This window comes from Adiantum capillus-veneris, chromosome 7, assembly GCF_014529385.1.
Source record: "Adiantum capillus-veneris isolate H3 chromosome 7, ASM1452938v2, whole genome shotgun sequence".
Classification (NCBI taxonomy): Eukaryota; Viridiplantae; Streptophyta; class Polypodiopsida; order Polypodiales; family Pteridaceae; genus Adiantum; species Adiantum capillus-veneris.
In genome coordinates this window covers 158,505,788-158,526,010 of record NC_140937.1, presented here as the reverse complement: position 1 = coordinate 158,526,010, position 20,223 = coordinate 158,505,788, and the positions used below count along the sequence as shown (strand labels likewise).

The 20,223-nt window shown below is 45.3% G+C and overlaps 1 protein-coding gene across 11 annotated transcripts in view; it reads left to right on the top strand.

Annotated features, from left to right (window-relative positions):
- Positions 1-15,367, top strand: part of LOC147454918 (tRNA-specific adenosine deaminase TAD2-like) — a 78,523-nt gene extending 63,156 nt beyond the window's left edge. For 10 of the 11 annotated variants that reach the window (XM_086516737.1, XM_086516741.1, XM_086516740.1 and 7 more), the window contains one exon: positions 15,020-15,367. In XM_086516737.1, coding sequence (XP_086372863.1) covers positions 15,020-15,075 — 56 coding nt within the window. In that variant the 3' untranslated portion in view covers positions 15,076-15,367. The remainder of the gene's footprint in view (positions 1-15,019) is intronic. The other variant, XR_015188707.1, reaches the window with a different exon arrangement.
- The last annotated feature ends 4,856 nt before the right edge of the window (positions 15,368-20,223 follow it).

Here is a 20,223-nt window from a genome sequence, read left to right as displayed (position 1 = left end):
TGATGGAGAAAACGCTGGATGCTGAGTCTTGCTTGGAGGGGAGAACCACCAAGGTCTTGCTTGAGAAGTTGCCTGCTGAGCTTGGCTCCTGTTGCCTCTTCTGCCAATTAGTGCTAGTCTAGGTTTGCTTATATACAAACTTACTCAAACGGCCCTACCTACTTTCCAACAAAAGTCACTTAAAAATAATAAGTGAAAAATGTTAAAAATAGGTAAAATAGGCCAAATGCATTGGAAAATTCCCCTGAAGGATTCTGATGGGAATGCTTATGATCATGTTGTGTGCAACCGGAGGATATGCATCTACACTAAGTGTCTGGACATGCACGGTCTGCGAACAGACTCACAAAAGTGCTAGATCACTTCTAAATCTAGACTGATTGGATTGACTGAACCCTTTTCGTGCTGTAGCTTGTCCACGGACACATAGGGTTGGATGTGTCACGTGACACCGATACAATAGGGACAGACTCGCCGTTCAATTTAATATCAAGTATAATGGTTTTGCCCTTCTCTGTAAATCAATGTCGCTTTGCTCGCCCGATAATCGACCACGGCGTTGTTCTTGTGGTGCCAGGGAATCCCTAAGAGAACATCACAATCCTCCAAAGGCATTATGAAAAAGTCCTCATGCCCCAAATACCCCTGACAATGCAACCGAAGTTGCCAATGACAGGTGTAAGGGCTACGTCCCTGACGGGTGCCGCTAGAATTGCCTCCGCAAGTGGTCCCATCCGATCGGGAGTGATCTCGAGCCGCACCGCCAATTCCGGTGAAATGAAGTTGGCCTTGGCTCCTCCTGCAAAGAAGATCATGGCCTCTTGATCTTTCACTTTGCCCCAAGCTCGGCAAAGTTCTGTACTCTCGTCCATGGTGTTGGGATCGGTACCCACACAATCTGGAACCAGTCCTGTTTTCATCTTGCTTTTTCGTCCACGTTCCTCACCTGCTCTCGAACTCTCAGGCCTGTCGTTGTCCTTATCATCATGTCCTTTCGAGCCCTTTTTAGGGCACTTTGCGGAGATATGTCCATGTTCCCTACATCCAAAGCACTTCCCCTCCTTGATGAAGCGAGCTCGCTCGCTCCTGAGGAGTAAGCTTGGGTCGTGCATCCTTCTTCTCTGTGTTGCTCTTTCTCTTTCTACTTTCATTCCTAGAAGTCTGTTCGGCTCGTCGTGTCATGGCCTCATCGGTGGGGTAGGTCAGACTGCCACAGTGAATGGAAAAGCCCCGCTTTGCATGACTCATCAACTCCTGAATAGAAGCTGACTTCTGTTCCAAGTAGTGATCTTGGATCTTTGTAAGTAGACCCAAGGTGAACCGCTCAATCTGTTCTCTGAAGGAGATCTTCTTGAATGAAGAGGCGGGTAAAAAAGAGCTCCAGAATCTCTCACAGTAAGCATTTAGTATATCTCTCTTGGTCATCCGAAGATGGTTCCAAGCAGCTCGTATATCGCGTTCATATTCTTGCGTCAACCAAAAAGAAATAAAAAGCTTTTTAAATTTCAGCCATTTAACTGGCACAGTCTAGTGTAAAAGAAGCGTGGACCACCAAGTGCGAGCATTCCCCTTAAAGTAAGAGGCAGCTCTCCGAATCTTGGAGTGCTCTAAGTAGCGTCCTCCCGCGAAAGCGATGTCAAACTGCTGTATAAAAGACAAATCCTTCAAAGCATCTGAGTATCTTGAAAAAGTATCAAATTTGATTGACTGTCCACCTTCCTTAAACTCTCGAACTTTCTTGCTTTTATCTTCCAGAAAGTCACACTGGTGACTTTATAAAAATTCTTCTTGTTCGCATAAAATTATCCGTCATCGGAGTCTGAACTGTCTGTAGACGACTCCTCTGTAGAACTGTCAGTCATTGGGCGAGATTTAGACTTCTTTTGCCTTTTTCTTGCCCTTTCCGAAGCGTTGTTTCTTGCTTCGCTTTTTGCCTTTTTTGTCTCCTTTGCTCGAATTTGGAGAGCTAGAAGAACTGTCAGAAGAAGAAGAAGAAGAACTGGGTACTTCTTCAAATTGAACACGCTTCTTCTGTTTCTTTGCTTTATCAAATGTCGACTGACGACCCAAATAACCCGGGAAGTCAGTGCCTTTCTTCTGCTTTTTGCCATGCTTTTTGGCTTTCTTTTGTGCGTCAAAAAGCTGAGCAATCCGTGCATCAACCACCTCTTTTAATTCCTTCTCTGAATATTGCTTGTGATCAAAAGGTTTCTTGAGAGCGGGTTTCGGGGGTGGTGTAGTGGTTTTCTGCCACTGCGCATGCACTTCCTGAAAAGAAGTCTCGCTCATATATTTTGCCAATTTCAAATTCTTCGCAAAACTGAGCATCATCTTTGTTGCATCGCCGATCAATCGACGACGCTTCATCTCTCTTTGCTCCGCTTGAGTAGGCCGAGGCGGGGCATACTCTCTGCCGGAATCTTCGTTGTGATCCCTGTCCGCATCTCCAGATGCAGAGGGAGTCGACTGATCCTTGCGTGAAGCCATAGGTGCCGCGGCAAAAAAATTGGGGATCAGATTTCCCTTAGAAGAGAAATCGGCCGTGCTCTGATACCTCTGTAACAGACTTGGACACTCCAAGTCAAGAATCAATCATGACAACACCAAATAACCACTTCAAAACAATTCACAGATCACAATAGATTTGCACTGGCCCGGCGGAGTTTCGTGCCTAGAGATATTGGCCCCGAAGATTGGCGCCCCTTTCGGTATTTCTTTATGTATTAATCAATGATCAAAGTACAAGAGAGCGGTTAGGGTTTCACTCTCAGACTCTGCGTCCAGATGCTCTGCAGAGTGAGCCCAAAACCACTTATTTAAAGTTCTTACAAGGGATGCCAAAAGCAGAGCCCCAAAAGCTTCCAAATCAAAAGCAACTGTTTCTCTCACAAACCCTCTTAAGGGCTTTCCATAAAATAAAGCAATGGAACTCTCTCTCTCTCTCTCTCTCTCTCTCTCTCTCTCTCTCTCTCTCTCTCTCCTTCTCCTTGGCCAATTTGCGTCGCCAAAAGCTGAAAAATCAGCGCCGTAAAATCCGCCGCAAAACCCGAAAATCCATATTGCTGCCACGTGGCATTTTTTCTGCAATTAGGGTTTCAGCCACATTTAGAGTTTCAGCCAGCAGTTAGGGTTAGGGTTTCCAGAATTAGGGTTTCTGCAGATTAGGGTTTTTGGCAGAATAGAGATTCATTGTCCTCCAAGGTAGGCACTTTGTCGGGACGGCTTCTATGTTGCGCGAGTATGGTATGGATCCTCTGTCGCAATCTGCATTGATGCTGGAGGGCCCCCTCATCCGTGGGCGACGGGACCGCCCCAACTCTATTGCCTGATCAAGCAGTATGTCTCTGGTGCCTCTGGTGTTGCTATGCTGTGGGGGCTGCTCGAATTCCTCTGTCTGTGACTGAAAGAAATCTGTAATCTTTCGTTGTCGATGGACCTCTCTCATTGTGCCTCTCTTCAAGAGGTCTTCTCCGTGTTTGCGAATCTCCAATAAGTATAATCGGAGGCATCTCTGATCCTGGTATCTCATGACTCTAGAAAGTGGTCCAAAACCCTCTCTGAATAGACAGTGAAAGCGGCCTCGTATCTCATAGTATACTAGGCAATGACATATGTAATGTAGCTCTGTCTCGGGCTCTATCTGGCACACCTGACATATCTTGGACGCAGCGGGTACTCCTCTAAATCTGCCTGTCTCGATCTCTAGCTGATGCGAGGATGTGCGTATCTGACCAATAGCACATCGTATCTCGTGGGATAGATGAGTATCCATGTATCCTGATTTGATTACAAAACCATCCTTTGTGAGTTGGAGAAGATTCTCTCTATAGAAAGTCATCTTCGTACTTAACTCATGTGTAGGCTGTATCGATGTCCTCTTCGTATCCAACTGAATCAAGTCCCGTCTTATGAGCCTGGTAATCTCTGCCCTAGTGAGGGACATGGAGGGTGCATCCAGAGAGTATTGAAATGGGGATAGCCGATTCATACTAAAGCCATGTAACTGAAACCAAGATGCCATCTGTGCATACCAACGTAATCTCTCTCCCTGCAATGCCAACTGTCGCGAAGACTCTAGTGCTAATTGAGCATACCTGCCTCTAGGGAGAGCCCAGATGCTATGCATAAATGAAACTGATCGAGTGACTGCCTCCACTACCAATGGAGGAGCAGCGAGCTCAGCCCTAACAATGTCATGTGGTACTGAGGCCTTGGTAATCATCCGAGAAATCATAGACACCAAGGACCTCTCCATACATCTCCATCCATCAGTATTGCTAGCTTTGTTGTGATGATCAATTGAGGGGCCCCATATCTCCACTCCATACAACATGGCCGAAGTGACCAGAGTTTCAAAGAGCGAAAGCTTTGTCCGAGGTTCTTGGAACTGAACCTGCGAACATATCCCCTCAAGTCTCCCCAATGCTGCATAGGCCTGGTCAATCGCGTATTTGTTGCACGCCTCAGGGAAAATACTCGACCATTGAAAACCGCCCCAAGATAAGTGTATGTATCTGCATACTCCACAGTCTCTCGACCATATGTAAAATGGGGGCGGACCTCCTTAACTACTGCGCCGTAGTGTTAAAACACCATTACCTTGGTCTTAACGAAAGAGAGGAGATAATTGCAATTGTGGCCGGCAACCCTGGCAGGCTAACGAAAGAATCTTGTAAGCTAAATAAAAGAATTTCTCATGTTTAAACAACTGGTACCCCTACCGTACTACTCGGCTACTCTTAAAATAAAATCAAAAGTAGGAGGATTTCCATCCTCCCCTATTTCGAACATTGGTTACCCTTGCTATGCACCCTTATCCCTCCACCCTCTGTGCCCACCTTTTCCATCTCCATAGTGCCCACCTTCATCTCCTGCACCTTTCCTGCATAAGCAACCCCTTCCTACTCGTCCACACGCCCCCATGCTAATCACCAACCTTTGGCCCTCATTCCCTAACCAATTTGTCCATACGTTGGTGAGCCCAATTGTCACGTGACACATCCAGCCCTATGTGTCCGTGGACAAGCTACTTCATAACAAGGGTTCAGTCAGTCTAGTCAGTCCAGATTTAGGAGTGTTCTGGCACTTTTGTGAGTCTGTTCGCAGACCGTGCATGCCCAGGCACTTAGAGTAGATGCATATCCTCCGGTTGCACACAGCATGATCATAAGCTTCCCATCAGAATCCATCAGAATCCTTCAGGGGAATTTTCTAGTGCATTTAACCTATTTTCCCTATTTTTGACATTTTTCGCTTATTAATTTAAGTGACTTTTGTTGAAAAGTAGGTAGGGCAAATTGAGTAAGTTTGTATATAAGCAAACCTAGGCTAGCACTAATTGGTAGAAGAGCAAGGAGAACACAGGCCGCTGGCAGCAGGTTCCCCCCCTCTCTCTCAGCAAGATCCCCCCCCCCTCCCCCCTGGTGGCGTTTTCCCTCCAAGCAAGACACCCCAGCCCCTAGCGTTTTCATCAAGAAGCATCATCGCCAAGACTCCCCTTCCGTAGCGGTTTCCCATCAGCATATCTTCATCGCCATAAGTCCCCCTTTGCTGGCGTTTTTCAGCAACTCATCATCGCCACAGTTCCAGTGCATAGCGTTTCCAGCAATGGCAACATCGCCCCCTTTCCTTGGCGTTTTCAGCAGCGATTAAGCATCAGAAATTTCAGCGATTAAGCATCAGAAAATCAGCGTTTGGAGAGCAGATAAAGAGCAGCAGGAATCAGCCCCAAACCAGCGTTTTGGTTTCCAGCAGATTTCAGCCATGGGCGTTTTTGGACAGCAGGGAAGTAGCATCAGTTTTCAGGCCTAGAGTCGGTCTCGTCATCCCCGTCGTCGACATCGACATAGCCTAGACTTGCATCAGTTTTCAGTCATCCACTTGTACGAGTTTGTGCAATCAATAGTAGACCACTCTCACCAACGAGAGTGGGGCCTTCGGAGGAGGGTTTTACAACGTCTCTGGTGTCGTATTCTTTTCTCTCTCTATCTATCAGTCTCACACACTCTCATGCACAGTGTTCATTCACTTTGTTAGTGATCATTGCACTCTCTCATTAAGAACGGAAGGCTCTCCCTTCCATAAGAACAAAAGGAACCTTGAGCACAGTTCGGAGCACTCATCCTGAGCAAAGTTCAAACACTCATTCCGCTGCACCTTACACCAATTTCGCTTGGCAGACAAAACCATAGAAAGAGAGAGAGTCTCCAAGCATTTGCAGGAGAGGGATAGAGAACGTGCGCCAACTTTGCACACATGTAGGTGCATGGAATCACACAACTGCAAGTAAAGGGGCTTGGGACTAGAACAACGCATGAGGGATGCCATCTCATGCAGCACCAACAAAAATCAAGGAACAACACTAGAATAGTGCATGAGATCTTAGGGACATTAATCATGGGCACGCATAGCGCCAATCACAACTCTCTATTGGACATGATGCACAACAAGTTAGTGCTGGAAGAGGGCAGCCTGGATTGTGGTTCCACGGCGGACTCAACTCTAACAAGGTGAGGAATGTGGGCCCACAGAGAGAGAGAGAGAGAGAGAGAGAGAGAGAGAGAGAGAGAGAGAGAGAGAGAGAGAGAGAGAGAGAGAGAGAGAGAGAGAGAGAGAGATCCAGCCTTTATGCTTACCTCGACTGGTTATTGCGAGGGACTTTGGCTATGCTACTACAGATTGCTTGGCAGGGGGATTCTCAGACACGGGATGAAGTTTTTTCTGTCATCACTAGTATTACACTATGGAATGTTTGGAGAGCTCGTTGTCTCCACATTCTAAGTGCGGCTCCACAGCTCCTTCAGGATACCCTCACTGCCATTTGGCTGGACATCATTCACACCTTGATTTGGTAGTGGGATTCTTCCTCAGGTACATCTCGAGCAGCCGAGGCTCGCCGATTTGCCTTCCTTCGGCGTTGGGCCCGATCCCCACTCTTCTTCCCACTTACAGGTGGCCAGATTACGTGGCATTATGCCCCTCCTCGGTGGTTTCTCCTCCACTCATCACACCGACCACCGTGAGATTGTTCTAGTCGAGTTGTCACTATAGTGGCTCTCCTCCTTACATTAAGCTTGTACACCCCACGTGATAGGCTATTTTGGCATCCGCTGGGGATTATATTGTACTCTGTAATATACAGCCCTGACTTTTTCCAAAAAGAGAGAGAGAGAGAGAGAGAGAGAGAGAGAGAGAGAGAGAGAGAGAGAGAGAGAGAGAGAGAGAGAGAGAGAGAGAGAGTGTGCTTTTAGGAATCAAAAAATGTAAGTGCCAGTTACACGAGCAACTACTCACCCAAAGATTTTTCCCCGCTTATGTGCGCGCGCGCGCGCGCGCGTGTGTGTGTGTGTGTGTGTGTGTGTGTGAGAGAGAGAGAGAGAGAGAGAGAGAGAGAGAGAGAGAGAGAGAGAGAGAGAGAGAGAGAGAGAGAGAGAGAGAGAGAGAGAGAGAGATATGAAATGAAATGTTATATTAACGTCTTCAAAAGGCCAAATGACCTATGAGACCAATCTGTTACAAAATGGTGAATCTAATACCATGTCTGGGTACAAAAGAACTAGAATAAAGATACTACTACTAGAATCCATCCTCATTTGCACTCTGGATATCGAGAGAGTATGGCTCCAATCATCTGTTGTAGTCTCCGTCGATGTTGTGTATCCCCTCTCCTCAATCGCGGCCGTCTGTATCTCCGTAGCTCTAGTGCTCGGTTGGTGAGAGTGCTGATAGTGGTCAAATGAGTGTGGGCCAAGATCTGCGGTGATGGTTGCTCCTCTGGCTGTCCCGTATCTAGTGAAAAGAAACCTGTAATCTGTCTCTGGGACTGTCTCTCTCTATCTCTCCCAAGTAAAGTGTCTCTATATCTGTGTAACTCAAGTAGATATAGCCCAAGACATCTCTGATCCTCATAACTCATGACCCTAGAGAAAGGACCGAAACCCTCTCTAAATAAGCAGTGGAAACGGCCCCGTATCTCATAGTACACTGTGCAATGACATATGTAATGTAGCTCTGTCTCTGACTCTAGCTGGCATAAGCGGTATATCCTGTTGTCTGCTGGTATCCTTCTGAATCTACTAGTTTCAATCTCCAACTGATGTGAGGATGTGCATATCTGACTAGTGGCACACCGCAAACCATGAGACATATGTGTGTCCATGTAGCTGGGTCGAATCACAAACCCATCTCTTGTGAGGGGGAGAAGGTGCTCTCTATAGAAAGCCATCTTCGTGCCCAACTCCTGTGGCGGCTCTATCCATGTCCTCCTGGTATCCAGTTGGATCAGGTCCTGACGAATGAGTCTAGTAATCTCCATCCGTGTAAGAGACATCGAGGGTGCTTGAAGAGAGTACTGGAAAGGGGGCAGCCTGTCCATGGTGAAGCCATGCGTCTGAAACCATGATGTCATATGTGCGTACCGGCATGAAGCGTCCCCTTGAAGAGCTAATTGTCTGGAAGACTCAAGGGCGAGTCTAGCATATCTATCTCTAGTAGTATCCCACAAGCTGTGCACAAAGGAGACTGATGTGGTAAGCGCCTCAATCTCCATAGGAGGGGCAACTAGCTCTGCTCGAATGATAGCGTGGGGTACAGAGGCCTTGGCTCTGATCATTCGAGAGATCATAGATACCAAGGGCCTCTCCATACGTCTCCAACCATCCTGGCCTAGAGAAGGTCCCCATATCTGCACCCCATACAACATAGCTGAGGCTACTAAAGTATCAAAGAGCCATAACTTTGTCCGAGGTTCCTGGAACTGAACCTGCAAACATATCCTCTCCAAGCCTCCTAAGGCTGCAAAAGCTCTAGTCAATCTAGTCTTTGCTACTCTCCCCAAAGCAAACCTAGGCTCAGTGAAGACAACCCCAAGGTAAGTGTATGCATGTATATACTCTACAATCCCCTGACCATATGTGAAGGTCGGTGCTGATCTCCTGATCCACTGTGGTTTGGTGCTAAACACCATAACCTTGGTTTTACCAAGGTTTACAGACAATCCACTATCCTCTGCAAAACTGTGTAATGCATCCAACTGTCGTTGCATACCCTCTGGTGAGTCAGAGATCAACACAATATCATCAGCTTATAACAACAATGGGATCCACGTCCCTGCCAGCTGGGCACCTCTATCACCCTCTCTGTCAATGTAATCAGATACCTCATCAACATACATACCAAATAGAGTAGGAGACAATGGGAAACCTTGTTTCACCCCAATGGTGGAGTGAACTAAATCAAATATCCCCTCCGGAGTGCGTACATGTCCCATCACTGATCTGTATAGAGCCATAATCCCCCAAATCAACACTATGGGCATCCCCATCTCCTATAGTCTGTGCATCAATCGAGCTCTTGATACCATGTCAAATGCTTTGCGAAAATCCACAAAGCTACAATAAATCTGTCTCCCATGTGACCTGCCCTCCTCAATGATGGCTCTGAGTGTCAGAATATGATCAAGAGTGGAGAAACCCCTCTTGAAACCGGCTTGGCCCTTTGCTCGTACACCCTCACCCTTTGCCCAATTACTCAACTACTGCTCAAGAATGGATGCATATACTGTGCCAATGTGTGCCCAACCATAATAGTGCGGTAATTCCTAGGGTCTGTAGGATCACCTGCTTTGAAGATAGGCACAATAGTAGACAACCTCCAAGTCTCAGGTAACCCTCACACATGGCACAATTAAACAACACTGCAAGAACCTCTACCAGCATAACTCTAGCATGTATAAAGTGCTTTGCTACTAGACCATCATGATCATATGCCCTGCTGGTCCTCATCCTGTCAATGGCTCTCTTTACCATCTCAGTGGTAAAGAAGGCACTGGTAGGTGGGCATGGCTCTGTAGGATCTGGAAGGGGGTCCTGTTTGGGAATCGTATATAACGATGAAGCATACTGGCCCCACACATCAGGAGAAGTAATCACTGGGGGAGGGGAGTGCTCATGCAAGAATTGCCATGCCTCTCCTGAGTCTCTACTCAAGAACAACTGATAGAAGTCTCGCTCCATCTGGGCCAAGTAAGCTCGTTTCTTCCATCGCACAAGGCGCCGGGAAGCAATCCGAGATTGTCTCTAAGTGACGACTCCTAAAAAATGATCCCTTTGAAGCTGGACTCTCATCTCTCTACACTCCTCATCAAACCAGCTATTCTGGGGCATGCTCCCAAAATATTGCCTCCGACCCGGTTAAGTGTGTGGTTATGCCTCTGATGCTGCACCAGAGAGAGAGAGAGAGAGAGAGAGAGAGAGAGAGAGAGAGAGAGAGAGAGAGACCAAAGGTGGTTGAGGAAGGAGCGCAATGAAGCTAAGTCGAGCGGGTGACAGTAAAGATCAAGACTATCTGTTATCCTTATCTTGGGATCGTCAACGTGACTTCTTAGCATCCGCTTCCTCAACATCAGATGGGTGTGTAGGTACATGATGATCCTAAGGGAGGCAAGGCAAATATAGGTTGGTGGTGTGAGCATGAATCAATAATGATGGCTCGCAAATCGAAATGCCAGCGGACAGGGGAAGCCAATGAGACTATCGACAGGTTCGAGGGCACAAGAAAAGAGCATAAAGGGAATCAACTAGTAGATCAGAGATTTTTTTAATAAAAATAATCCAGATTGAGGTGCCAAGGATAGGGGAGGCCAAGACGGCTACCAATAGGCCACACGGCACGGTTACAAGAAGAAGAGAAAGGTAAGCTAGGTCCACGGGATAGTTTGGTCAAGGGTACTTTTTGGCCCTCCATGCAAAGTGGACGGAGGAGGAGAACATCGCAAATTCTTTTCAAAGAGAGGTGTACCTTATAGCTTTTGGGTCATTAGTAGTGTCTATGCCAAAAGTTACTAATGAATCAACAGGTTGAATTGGGTGTGGTTCGAACTGCACAAGAGGGGAGCCACTCCACTCCTTTGTCACAGATTGCCTAGATTGTATAAAGTCATTGATTTTGCTTTGAGATTTTAGAGATACTGACGGGTTGAGAGTATTTTGCAGAATGATCTTATGAACAGATGTGCACTGAATTGGAAGTTTCCTTAATTGAATTGAAAACATGTGCTCTTTCATGCGTAGAGAAAGATGAAATGTTTGCAGCATTTTGTCTGAAGAATGATTTGAACTTAGTGCATCTAGACATCTGTTAGGGATCGGCGAGATCTGGATGTGATGGCTAAGTGAATGAAATCTGATTGAAATCTAAATGAGATTCTAGTGCATCAAGATGTCTATCTGGATGAGATGACCGGATACTCGATTCATTCTTCTTGAACTCCTCTTCATTCTTCTTGAACTCTTGAGTGCATCAAGAGTTCAAGAAGAATGAGATGACTGCACAGTGATCTAGGTGCACCAAGAGTTCTGGACGGAATGAGATGGCCATATTGAATGATTGAAACACGATGTTTAGTGTGAACTAAGTGTGTGATTTTGTGAATTGCATGCTATGTGGATGTATTGTCACGAGGTTGTAGCAACCACTAACCTTAGTTGTTGGCTTCTTTCCCTTGATTTTTCTTTAGTTTTTGGGACCCTCTTTTTGAAGTCACAAATGGCCGGACATTGTGTGGCCAATGTGAAACGGCCAACAGTCGAGAGTTTCAGCCGCAGTCGGGAAGGGCAGGTCGCCACTAGATGGTCGAGCCAATAGACATTGAAATCCGAGCAGTAGAAGGGTGTCTAGGCTCAGTTCAAAGTCATCTAGGCCCCTCTCACGACACTTATAAGTTGGTGGGTACTAGGAATTAATTCAAAAGAGGCAAAGTGGACACTTGCCGGCTCAATGAGAGAGGAGGCTGATTTGACTTCATTAAGTGACTACAGTGTGTGTGTGTGTGTGTGAGTAGTGGGTGCAGGTGATCACAGCTTTAATAGAAAGCTTGCCTTCTCCCTTGCTCTATGTAGCACGATGATTCCGCTCTCGTGAATCTCTCTCCCCCTTTGAATACAGATATGTGAAGCCCCTCTTGAGTAGGTCATTTTCAGCCCGGTAAAAGTGGGACAGTTCGTAGGAACTCGCATGTTTTATCTCAAGTTTAATAAGAATAAAGAAATAACGAAAGGGGCGCCAGTCTTTGAGGCCTAAAGGGTGTCACTCTTTGCTTGGTAGCACTCTAGTTGCCAAGCCGTGGTTTGTGTCGAGTGTTAATTCAAGTCATAGGTTTATTCGTGAAGTTCCTATGTGTCGTAAAGTTTCAGTAAAGTTTTTCAAGTAAAGAATCAGATGAAAGCTAAAGTCCATCCCTTAGGTGTAATGTCTTGTGGGGATGGTCATGGGCATGGGCATGGTTTGCTTGATTGAAATGTGAAAAGAAAGGATATGAATCTGATAGTAATAAGATTTAGTAGATCAAAACATCCGTGAAAAGATCAGCACGGTCTGGATGTGATTGCTAAATAGGTTACAATGATCATGATTTGTATCCGAGACCCTCAACAGAAATGTGATTGATCAGTGATTGATGTCTTTGTAGAAGTATTGGATTGATGGAGTCTGGTGCATGAGTACATAAGAGTCAGCGTCTACTGAAGAAAGTTTTTGTCCTATCACTATTTTGCAAGCGTAATCGAGGGCGATTACAATTCTTTCAAGAGGGAGCAATGCCACAAAGTGATGATCTGGCGTGCCCAACTGGAAGAGAGATGGCCGAGTGGACAAGAGAAACTGAACCGAGGAGGTCTTTGAAGAAGTTGTGGCCGAGTGGCCTAAAAAGGGATTACCTAGCAATTTAAAGAAATTGTGAACTAGGCCTAAAACCCTAAAAACCAAAAAGCTTGATCTTTAGAGGGTAGTCCCGTAAATCGCGCTGACTGCAGACGCGGCGAGGCAATACAAAATGCTGATGTGGAAGACTGTACAAAAGTTCGAGATTTGGTGTTGCAGTGCTGACGTGGCAGGCTGTATGGATTTCGGTAATTTGCACTGCCAGATTTTTCAATTTTGATGCGTGGCTTTTGGGGATAAGTGCTTTTGGGATGTGATGCTTTTGGGCTCTTGCTCTTGGACATCCCTTGTACTGTTTATAAGTGCCCCTAGTGTCATTTGGACGCCGAGTCTTGGAGAGAGTTGGACCCTGGGGAGTTGTACTTTGCGAGCATAATAATAAAGATGGCTACACCTCTTCATCGGATGGTTGCACCCTTACATTGAATGGTCATGTCTCTGCAGCGACCGACTAGTCACAACTAGAATCCTTCGCTGTCTCCGAGTCCAGTGTGACATGAAACGTTTCGGGGTTTCGTGCGTTTTGGGGTTTCGAGGTTTCTGAAACGTTTTGTTTCGGGGCTCAAAGAAAGCGAAACACATGTTTCGTTTTACGTGTATGTACCTATAATTATACATTGAATATACATATAAATTTACTTGCCAAAACATGTGAAATACCAAAATATGGATGTGAGACTTGAGTCACGAGTAAACAAGGTATCGATTTTGTGAAGCGGCTTGGCTTTAAAAATCCCCAAATGGGTGGTTTAAGGTCAACTGGTCAAAAGGGGACCCAAAAAAAAAAGTCGGCTCGTTTCGCCCGTTTCGCCGAAACGTTTCGGCCGTTTCAGCGTTTTTGGGTTTCAGAGGGCCGAAACGCGTTTTTATGTCACACTGTCTCCGACGCCTAAAACGCCGCCTCCTCATGTGTCCTGGTCTGCCACAATGCCAGCAAAAAGGATGTAACTCTTAGTCTAGAGTCATGTCTCTTTGTCTACAGACATGCCTCTTCGTTTGTGTCTTTTCACTTCCTATATAAAGGAGGCTATGTATTCAATTTAATCAATTTAACAAGTGTCCTCGTCTCTTGAGTCGTAGTTTAATCTTAAGTATGAAGTTTTAGTCTTAATTCTAGGATTAGCACCACTAATCCTCACACTGTGAACTATAAACTTCCTCAGCAATGCTCAATTCTGCTGAGCCAAATCTATTGTCACAAAATGATGATCGCAATATGTGAAGTCTTTCCATTATTTTCTTGTTGTATACAGTCACTTGTAGTGATTTCCCAATGGCAAGTGGTGTAGGCTGGTTATAGTGGTATTCATCCGCTGATTGAGAGCTCAGTAGTTTGCTTTTTCACCGAGCAAACCATTCCTTCTAGAGATTACAAACAGAATAATTGTGGACTTTGAACAATGTACAAAGGTTCTTGTCAACGAACTACAGGAATTTCTGTAAGCCATGTTTCTATTCGCCTTTCATTCTCCTTTCATTCTGGTAGCTTGGAAAGATTAAGTCATAAGCATTCCTTGCAAGGTGTAGGACACCTCAAAACCGTCCGAAGTTTCTATCTATTCTATATTTATGCAATGAAATGGGTTAGACACACAACACTCAAATGTTAAGGACTTAAAAAGTCTTAAGTACTTTGGACTTGCAGGCACCCCCACACAACTCACGCTATTTCTGGTAGAACTTCTCTGCATGACAATGCTGTTTCTTTTCAACAGCTAATCTTATTAACTGCCCTACATGAGACCTCCTGAAAGTCCAGGGGTCCTTCTCGCTTCTGATTTGCTAGGTCCTGCTAATTTGTGCCTAGGCCCTTGTTTGTGGGTTGGCTCCCCTCGTACTATCAGGCAAGGATCGCGCACCTATGGGCCTTCCATTTCCAAAATTGTCTCTCGTCGGCTGTTTTTAAGCCTGTTCTGCCAGCCTTTGATGTGCTTGCGTGTCTACCCTCGAGGCTTGCTGGAGTATTCACAGAGCTGTCCTCCTGTTTGTCCTCCAACTCTTACCGAGGTATGAGAATTTCCGTATTTTTACTAGTGGTTGCTCTGTGAAGCATGGTTATCTAGAAGAATTTGTTGACCTTTCTGTGTTCTCAAGAGCTTAGGGTAGAGGGCCTTGTGTGAACATTGAGTGTGCATTGTACATGGAGCTCTTGTTGTAATTAAGCAAGTATCAACTGTGATGACTGCTTCAATGGCTTTTATTTTTTGTTTTCCTTATCTTTTTTTGGTTTTAGCAGGCTGCAGCGGATTGCTTTATTAGTTTTTTATTTTCTCATTTGTTGTCTGCTTTGGTTTTCTTGCAGCTCCAAAGCCTCATAGGCCTCTGCGTACGAATGATGCAACCATAGAAAGCTTATGACTCTCCCAGGAGAAATCAATGACACCCATTGTGCATCCCTTGCCGTGGTAGGCAGGAATAATAAACAAAACTGATGATTTGGAAGGTTGCATTATGAACCAAGTGGTTTGATGGATTTTCGGTGTGGAGATGCACTCAAAAGGACCTTTGTATAGAGTGTACATAATCATAGCTAAAGTTTCTACATACAATTTTGTACTAGTTATATAATTATGCAGAAAAGAAAAGTGTCAAAACACGAGTAATTGCAACGGTCAATTAATTATGCAACCCCTCCTTTTTTCCTGAAGAAGTTTCAATTGTTATCCATCTAATTTTGGACGGTTCCTGAACCAATTACATTGATCTATAACCCCTTGTTTTAAATTTGGTTTGATATTGAGTTCCCAATCTTCCTCCTCATGCGAAGCCAAAAGTCCAAAAGAAGGCAAAAAATGGAGGGTAGCTTTGCCTGCAATGCCAGTGAGCACATAATGACTGGCAGAGCTGCTACCATTGCAGGAAAAGGCCACTAAGGGACCTTTTACGTTCGTCAAGGGGGGGCATAAGAGGCGACATTCTGCATGCCGACTGTTAGGTGGAAAACAAAATTGAGTGCTGACTTGGGTGGTTTCCATTCGCATGCTGATGTGTCGCATGTTGCTTGACTGTGTATTCTGGCAGCTGACTTGGCAGTGATTAAATGGTGAAGCATTGACGTCCTTAAGAGTCATGTAGGTGAAGGAAGGGCCTCCAAGCTTGGACCTTGAGGAGATCGTAATGCGTACCCAGACCAAGTCGAGCTCTGGAGAGGATGGCCATGACCTCATTTCTTAGGTCAGTGAGAGGCCTTCTAGTATATAGAGGGTTCTCACAAACCCAGATGTGGACCTTGCACTGGACAAACCGATTGAAAACCTTTAAACTTGTGTAATGCTGATGGCATCCATCCCCCCCCCCCCCCCCCCCTCCTCGTCGGATAGATCTTTTAAGTTCTCTTGGGTTAGTTTCCTACGACGTTAAAATACTCTCCTTCTGCTCTCTCTCTCTCTCTCTCTCTCTCTCTCTCTCTCGTGTCGGATAGCGCTTTAAGGTCTCTTGGGATAGTTCCCTACGATGTTAAAATCCTCTTCTTCTCGTGTGTGTTAATAAAAAGAGGAAAACGGTATAACCTTTCTATCACCTCTGTGTGGTAGATTGGTTATGCCATTTCCCTCTTGAATAACAGGTCTTGAGTTCAACTCCTCGTGGGATAGATCTTTGAGGTCTCTTGGGATAGTTTCCTACGACGTTAAAACTCTCTCTCTCTCTCTCTCTCTCTCTCTCTCTCTCTCTCTCTCTTCCAGTTCAGCTCCCACAATTTTTGTTCGTGTGTTGCTATTGATTTCTTGCTTAGGTGTCCAAGCTTGTTACAATGGTATCAAAGCGAGGATGATTCTTCTCCTACAAAGCATTTGATTCTTTTCTGTAGCACACATGGATTCTAGCAATGATTCCGTCAGAGAAGACACCATCCCAGGGACTATACAGGAAGATGAAGAGCACTCCACTCCCAATGGAGGAACGGAAGGAAACAATGGAAAATCAAACAGAGGCAAGCCTCCTTTTGAGGACTTAGGAGAGGACAATAAGTTTTGGGCTGGGGATCTTGACAATTAGGACTATAAGCGTCAACTTCAGGTTGACGCGTGTGCAAAACGAATGATTAAGTACTCCAAGGTCATGAACTATGTGAAGTGTTTGAAGAATCATAGGTTCACTCTTGATGTTAGAAGGCCATCCATTCACCTATCAAGACGGCCATGAAGACCAAAGCAAAGCCAGCTGCAGACAAGTAGAAATTGTTCTTGCAAGAAGAGTTTGACAAAGCTCTTCAACAAAAGATCAGTCAATGGTGAAAGTCAACAAGCACTCTGAGAAGAAAAGAAAAAAGGATTTTTTCGGTTACTTAAGGCCCAAAATCAACTTTTGAGGTGGCTAGTGGATCCAAAAAAGCGTGCTTGCTTCGAGGATGACCTCAATTCTTCTTCTTCAAAGAGTTTCAACATCTCCTCTCCTCTAGTTCAAGTGAGGATGAGAAAAGGCGGAAGAAGCAGAGAAAGACCAAGAAAACCAGAGCCAAGAAGAAGTCTAGAAAGCATAATAAGCAATCTAGTAGCTCAGAGGAGAAGTTTGCGTCCTCTTCAAATAGTTCAGATAGTGATACCCACACTTTTGGTACCATTTATGGTAGGAAACAGAATTACCTGTTGAGAGCCACGCAATACGACAACATTGAGAAGAAGAAAAAGAAAACCAAAGAGTTCAAGGATGGGGCCCGAGCATTAAGGTTTGACACTTTGGGGCTACAAGGATTCCCATGGACTCCTTTCTTACATACAATTGTTTGATACTGCTTTCTCTTGAGGCAACTTCGTTGAAGCCTCTAAAGTATGAAAGACGACAGGAAATGCTCAGAGATGGTGGTTGACCCTGTTTCTATACACTTAAGCTCTGTGAGCGTGAGTAAAGTTCAAGAAAGTGTTTACTTTGGTATGGTTGACCGAGTAGTATGAACAACAGCTTGGAACCATCTAAAGATGCGGAAATACGATACCTTGGCTACGTATTGTCATTGATTTTGGGATACCCAGTCGCTTCTTTTTGAAAGATTCCTTTTCTAGAAAGAATGGAGCGATTTTGTTGCGGATTTCCTAAAGAGGTCTGACAATACTACAAGAAAAAGTCTAAGAGCATTGAGAAGGTCCTGGTGTCAAAAGTCGACGATGCGGAAGCGTAGAGACCAAGGGGAGTGAGCACGAGAGAGAGAGAGAGAGAGAGAGAGAGAGAGAGAGAGAGAGAGAGTCTCTTGAACCAATCAACCTTGGCAATGAATATCTGAATGTGTATACAATGGAGGCAAGGGGTTGCTTATATAGCAATCCCAGTAAATTGCCCTACCCAAGACTTTAACAAATAAATAAAATAAATACCTAAAAGCCAAACTAAATAATGGGATCACATTGGGCAGTTCACTTGAGATGCCAAAACTTTAACACCCTCTCTGCAGCTCGTAGTGGATATCAATAGTGAGATCAAGTCGATGAAGAAGCTACCATGAACACCCCAGTAGTGGCCACCAACTGGATACACCTCGGTGTTGCTCTCCTCAACTTTGTACCTAAAAGTAATGCCATCTTGAGGATCGGTTGCCTTTGTAGAAACTTTGAATTGACTACGTCCAATAGTCCCCATTCATGAACTGTGAACACATCATGTTCAAAACATAAAACTCCAAGATAATGAATTGTTGGAACATATCCTATCCATAATCTAACCAACAACAATGGATTGGTGCACTCATCCATAGTGTTTTAGACGTAAGATTGGTTCCTTGTCAGATGCATGTGCATTGAACTCTGACCTACGGGTCCAAACACCAAACACAAGGGTCCAAATTAATTATAGGGAGCATTGCTTGCCCCTCTCTGCCACTCACAAGCCTCTCTCTGATTGAAGCTAGTGGTGACACTTGCCATTTGACTAGCAATCTGACGTCGAGGCCACTGTGGCCGTCGTCACGTGTGCCATGCCGATCTCCTCTGTCAATTATTTATTATCGTAATCTCTTTCCAACTTGCCTTGGTCATTGTCTATCTATGAGTTCTTGCTTTTACCTTTGGCTTCAAACTCTCGAGCCAAACAAAGCGTTGAGTCACATTCATGACAATTGTGATCGTACCTCGTGGGTACCGAGGCAGCTACCTGAGTACCGGTACTACCATCCTTGTCCAACTGACCTTTGCCGATGTCCTCTAGAAACTCTACCAGTTGCTTTTGACTTCACAAACTCGAGCCAAACAATTTGCCAAGTTCCTTGAGAACTGTGCCGATGCATAGGCCGCTAATTGGATGGTTGACGATCCATTATCCATAGCTTTTGGTCAATGTCGTGGGGCCTCGAGCAAGGTAGGGACATATTGAAGTTGCAAGACCTGGTAATCGGGTACCTTCTTGCACTCCAAAAAATGGCCGTACAAACAAAGCCAAAAAAGATCCAAGTTGATTCAATTCCGCCGCAAAGAGAACTCCACACGCAATGGGCTCCGCACAATCTGCTATCCCTCTCTGAAATCCAAAACTCTGTCACCGATAGCCGCTTCGCATGTTTGCCCTATGGTAGGCCTTGAACAAATCCAAAGCTCCACAATAGACTGTGCATAACAAGGGCTAAGAGTTCCGTCCAAGCTGCACAAAATCCGCTCCATGGTTTGGCTTATGCCAAACTGCTCCACAATCTGCCTTTTCAACTTCAATTTCCCACCTCTTCATCTCCCAAGGCTCACATATTTCATGTGGAAATCCTCGTACAAATCAATGTTCCACACAATCCCACTCCCAAAATTGCTCCAAACTCTCCTTCACAACTGCTCCAAAATCTCCAAGGACAATGCTCTCCTCAAGTCCTCAATTGGCACGAGGCCGCTTCAAGACTAGGCTGCAACACTTTCTCACTGTTGCCTAAGGCTATCTACTAACTCTAGTCAGCAGCGTTTTAAAACACTGGCTGCCTTAGTAAAAAAAATATGGCGGGCAGGGTCAAGAGCCGACTGTGAGCGTTTTAAAATGCTCAGCGCGAGGATGGAGCAAGTGCTTGCCACCGGCAACGTTTCAAAACGCTCGCTGAGTAGCTGTCTGGTGTCGTTGCACTGCAGCATTTTAAAATGTAGGAGGGGAATGGTCTCGTGGGTTGCAAAGGGGCATTGCCCGACAGGAAAGGGAGGGCAACGTTTTGGTGCAGCGTAATAGAACGTTGTTGCAGGGAGATGCCAGCTTCAAGTGCTCTTCTCTTCTCTTTGGGGGCTGCTCCTTTACACCAAGGACTTATTCGATTACCGAGCTACACAACGCTTTGATACCATGTCAAAGTCGATGATGCGGAAGCATAGAGACCAAGGAGAGAGAGAGAGAGAGAGAGAGAGAGAGAGAGAGAGAGAGAGAGAGAGAGAGAGAGAGAGAGAGAGAGAGTCTCCTGAACCAAGCAACCTTGGGAATAAATAACTGACAGTGTATATAATGGAGGCAAGGGGTCACTTATATAGCAATCCCAGTAAATTGCCCTACCCAAGGTTTTGACAAATAAGTAAAATAAATACCTAAAAGCCAAACTAAATAATGGGATCACATTGG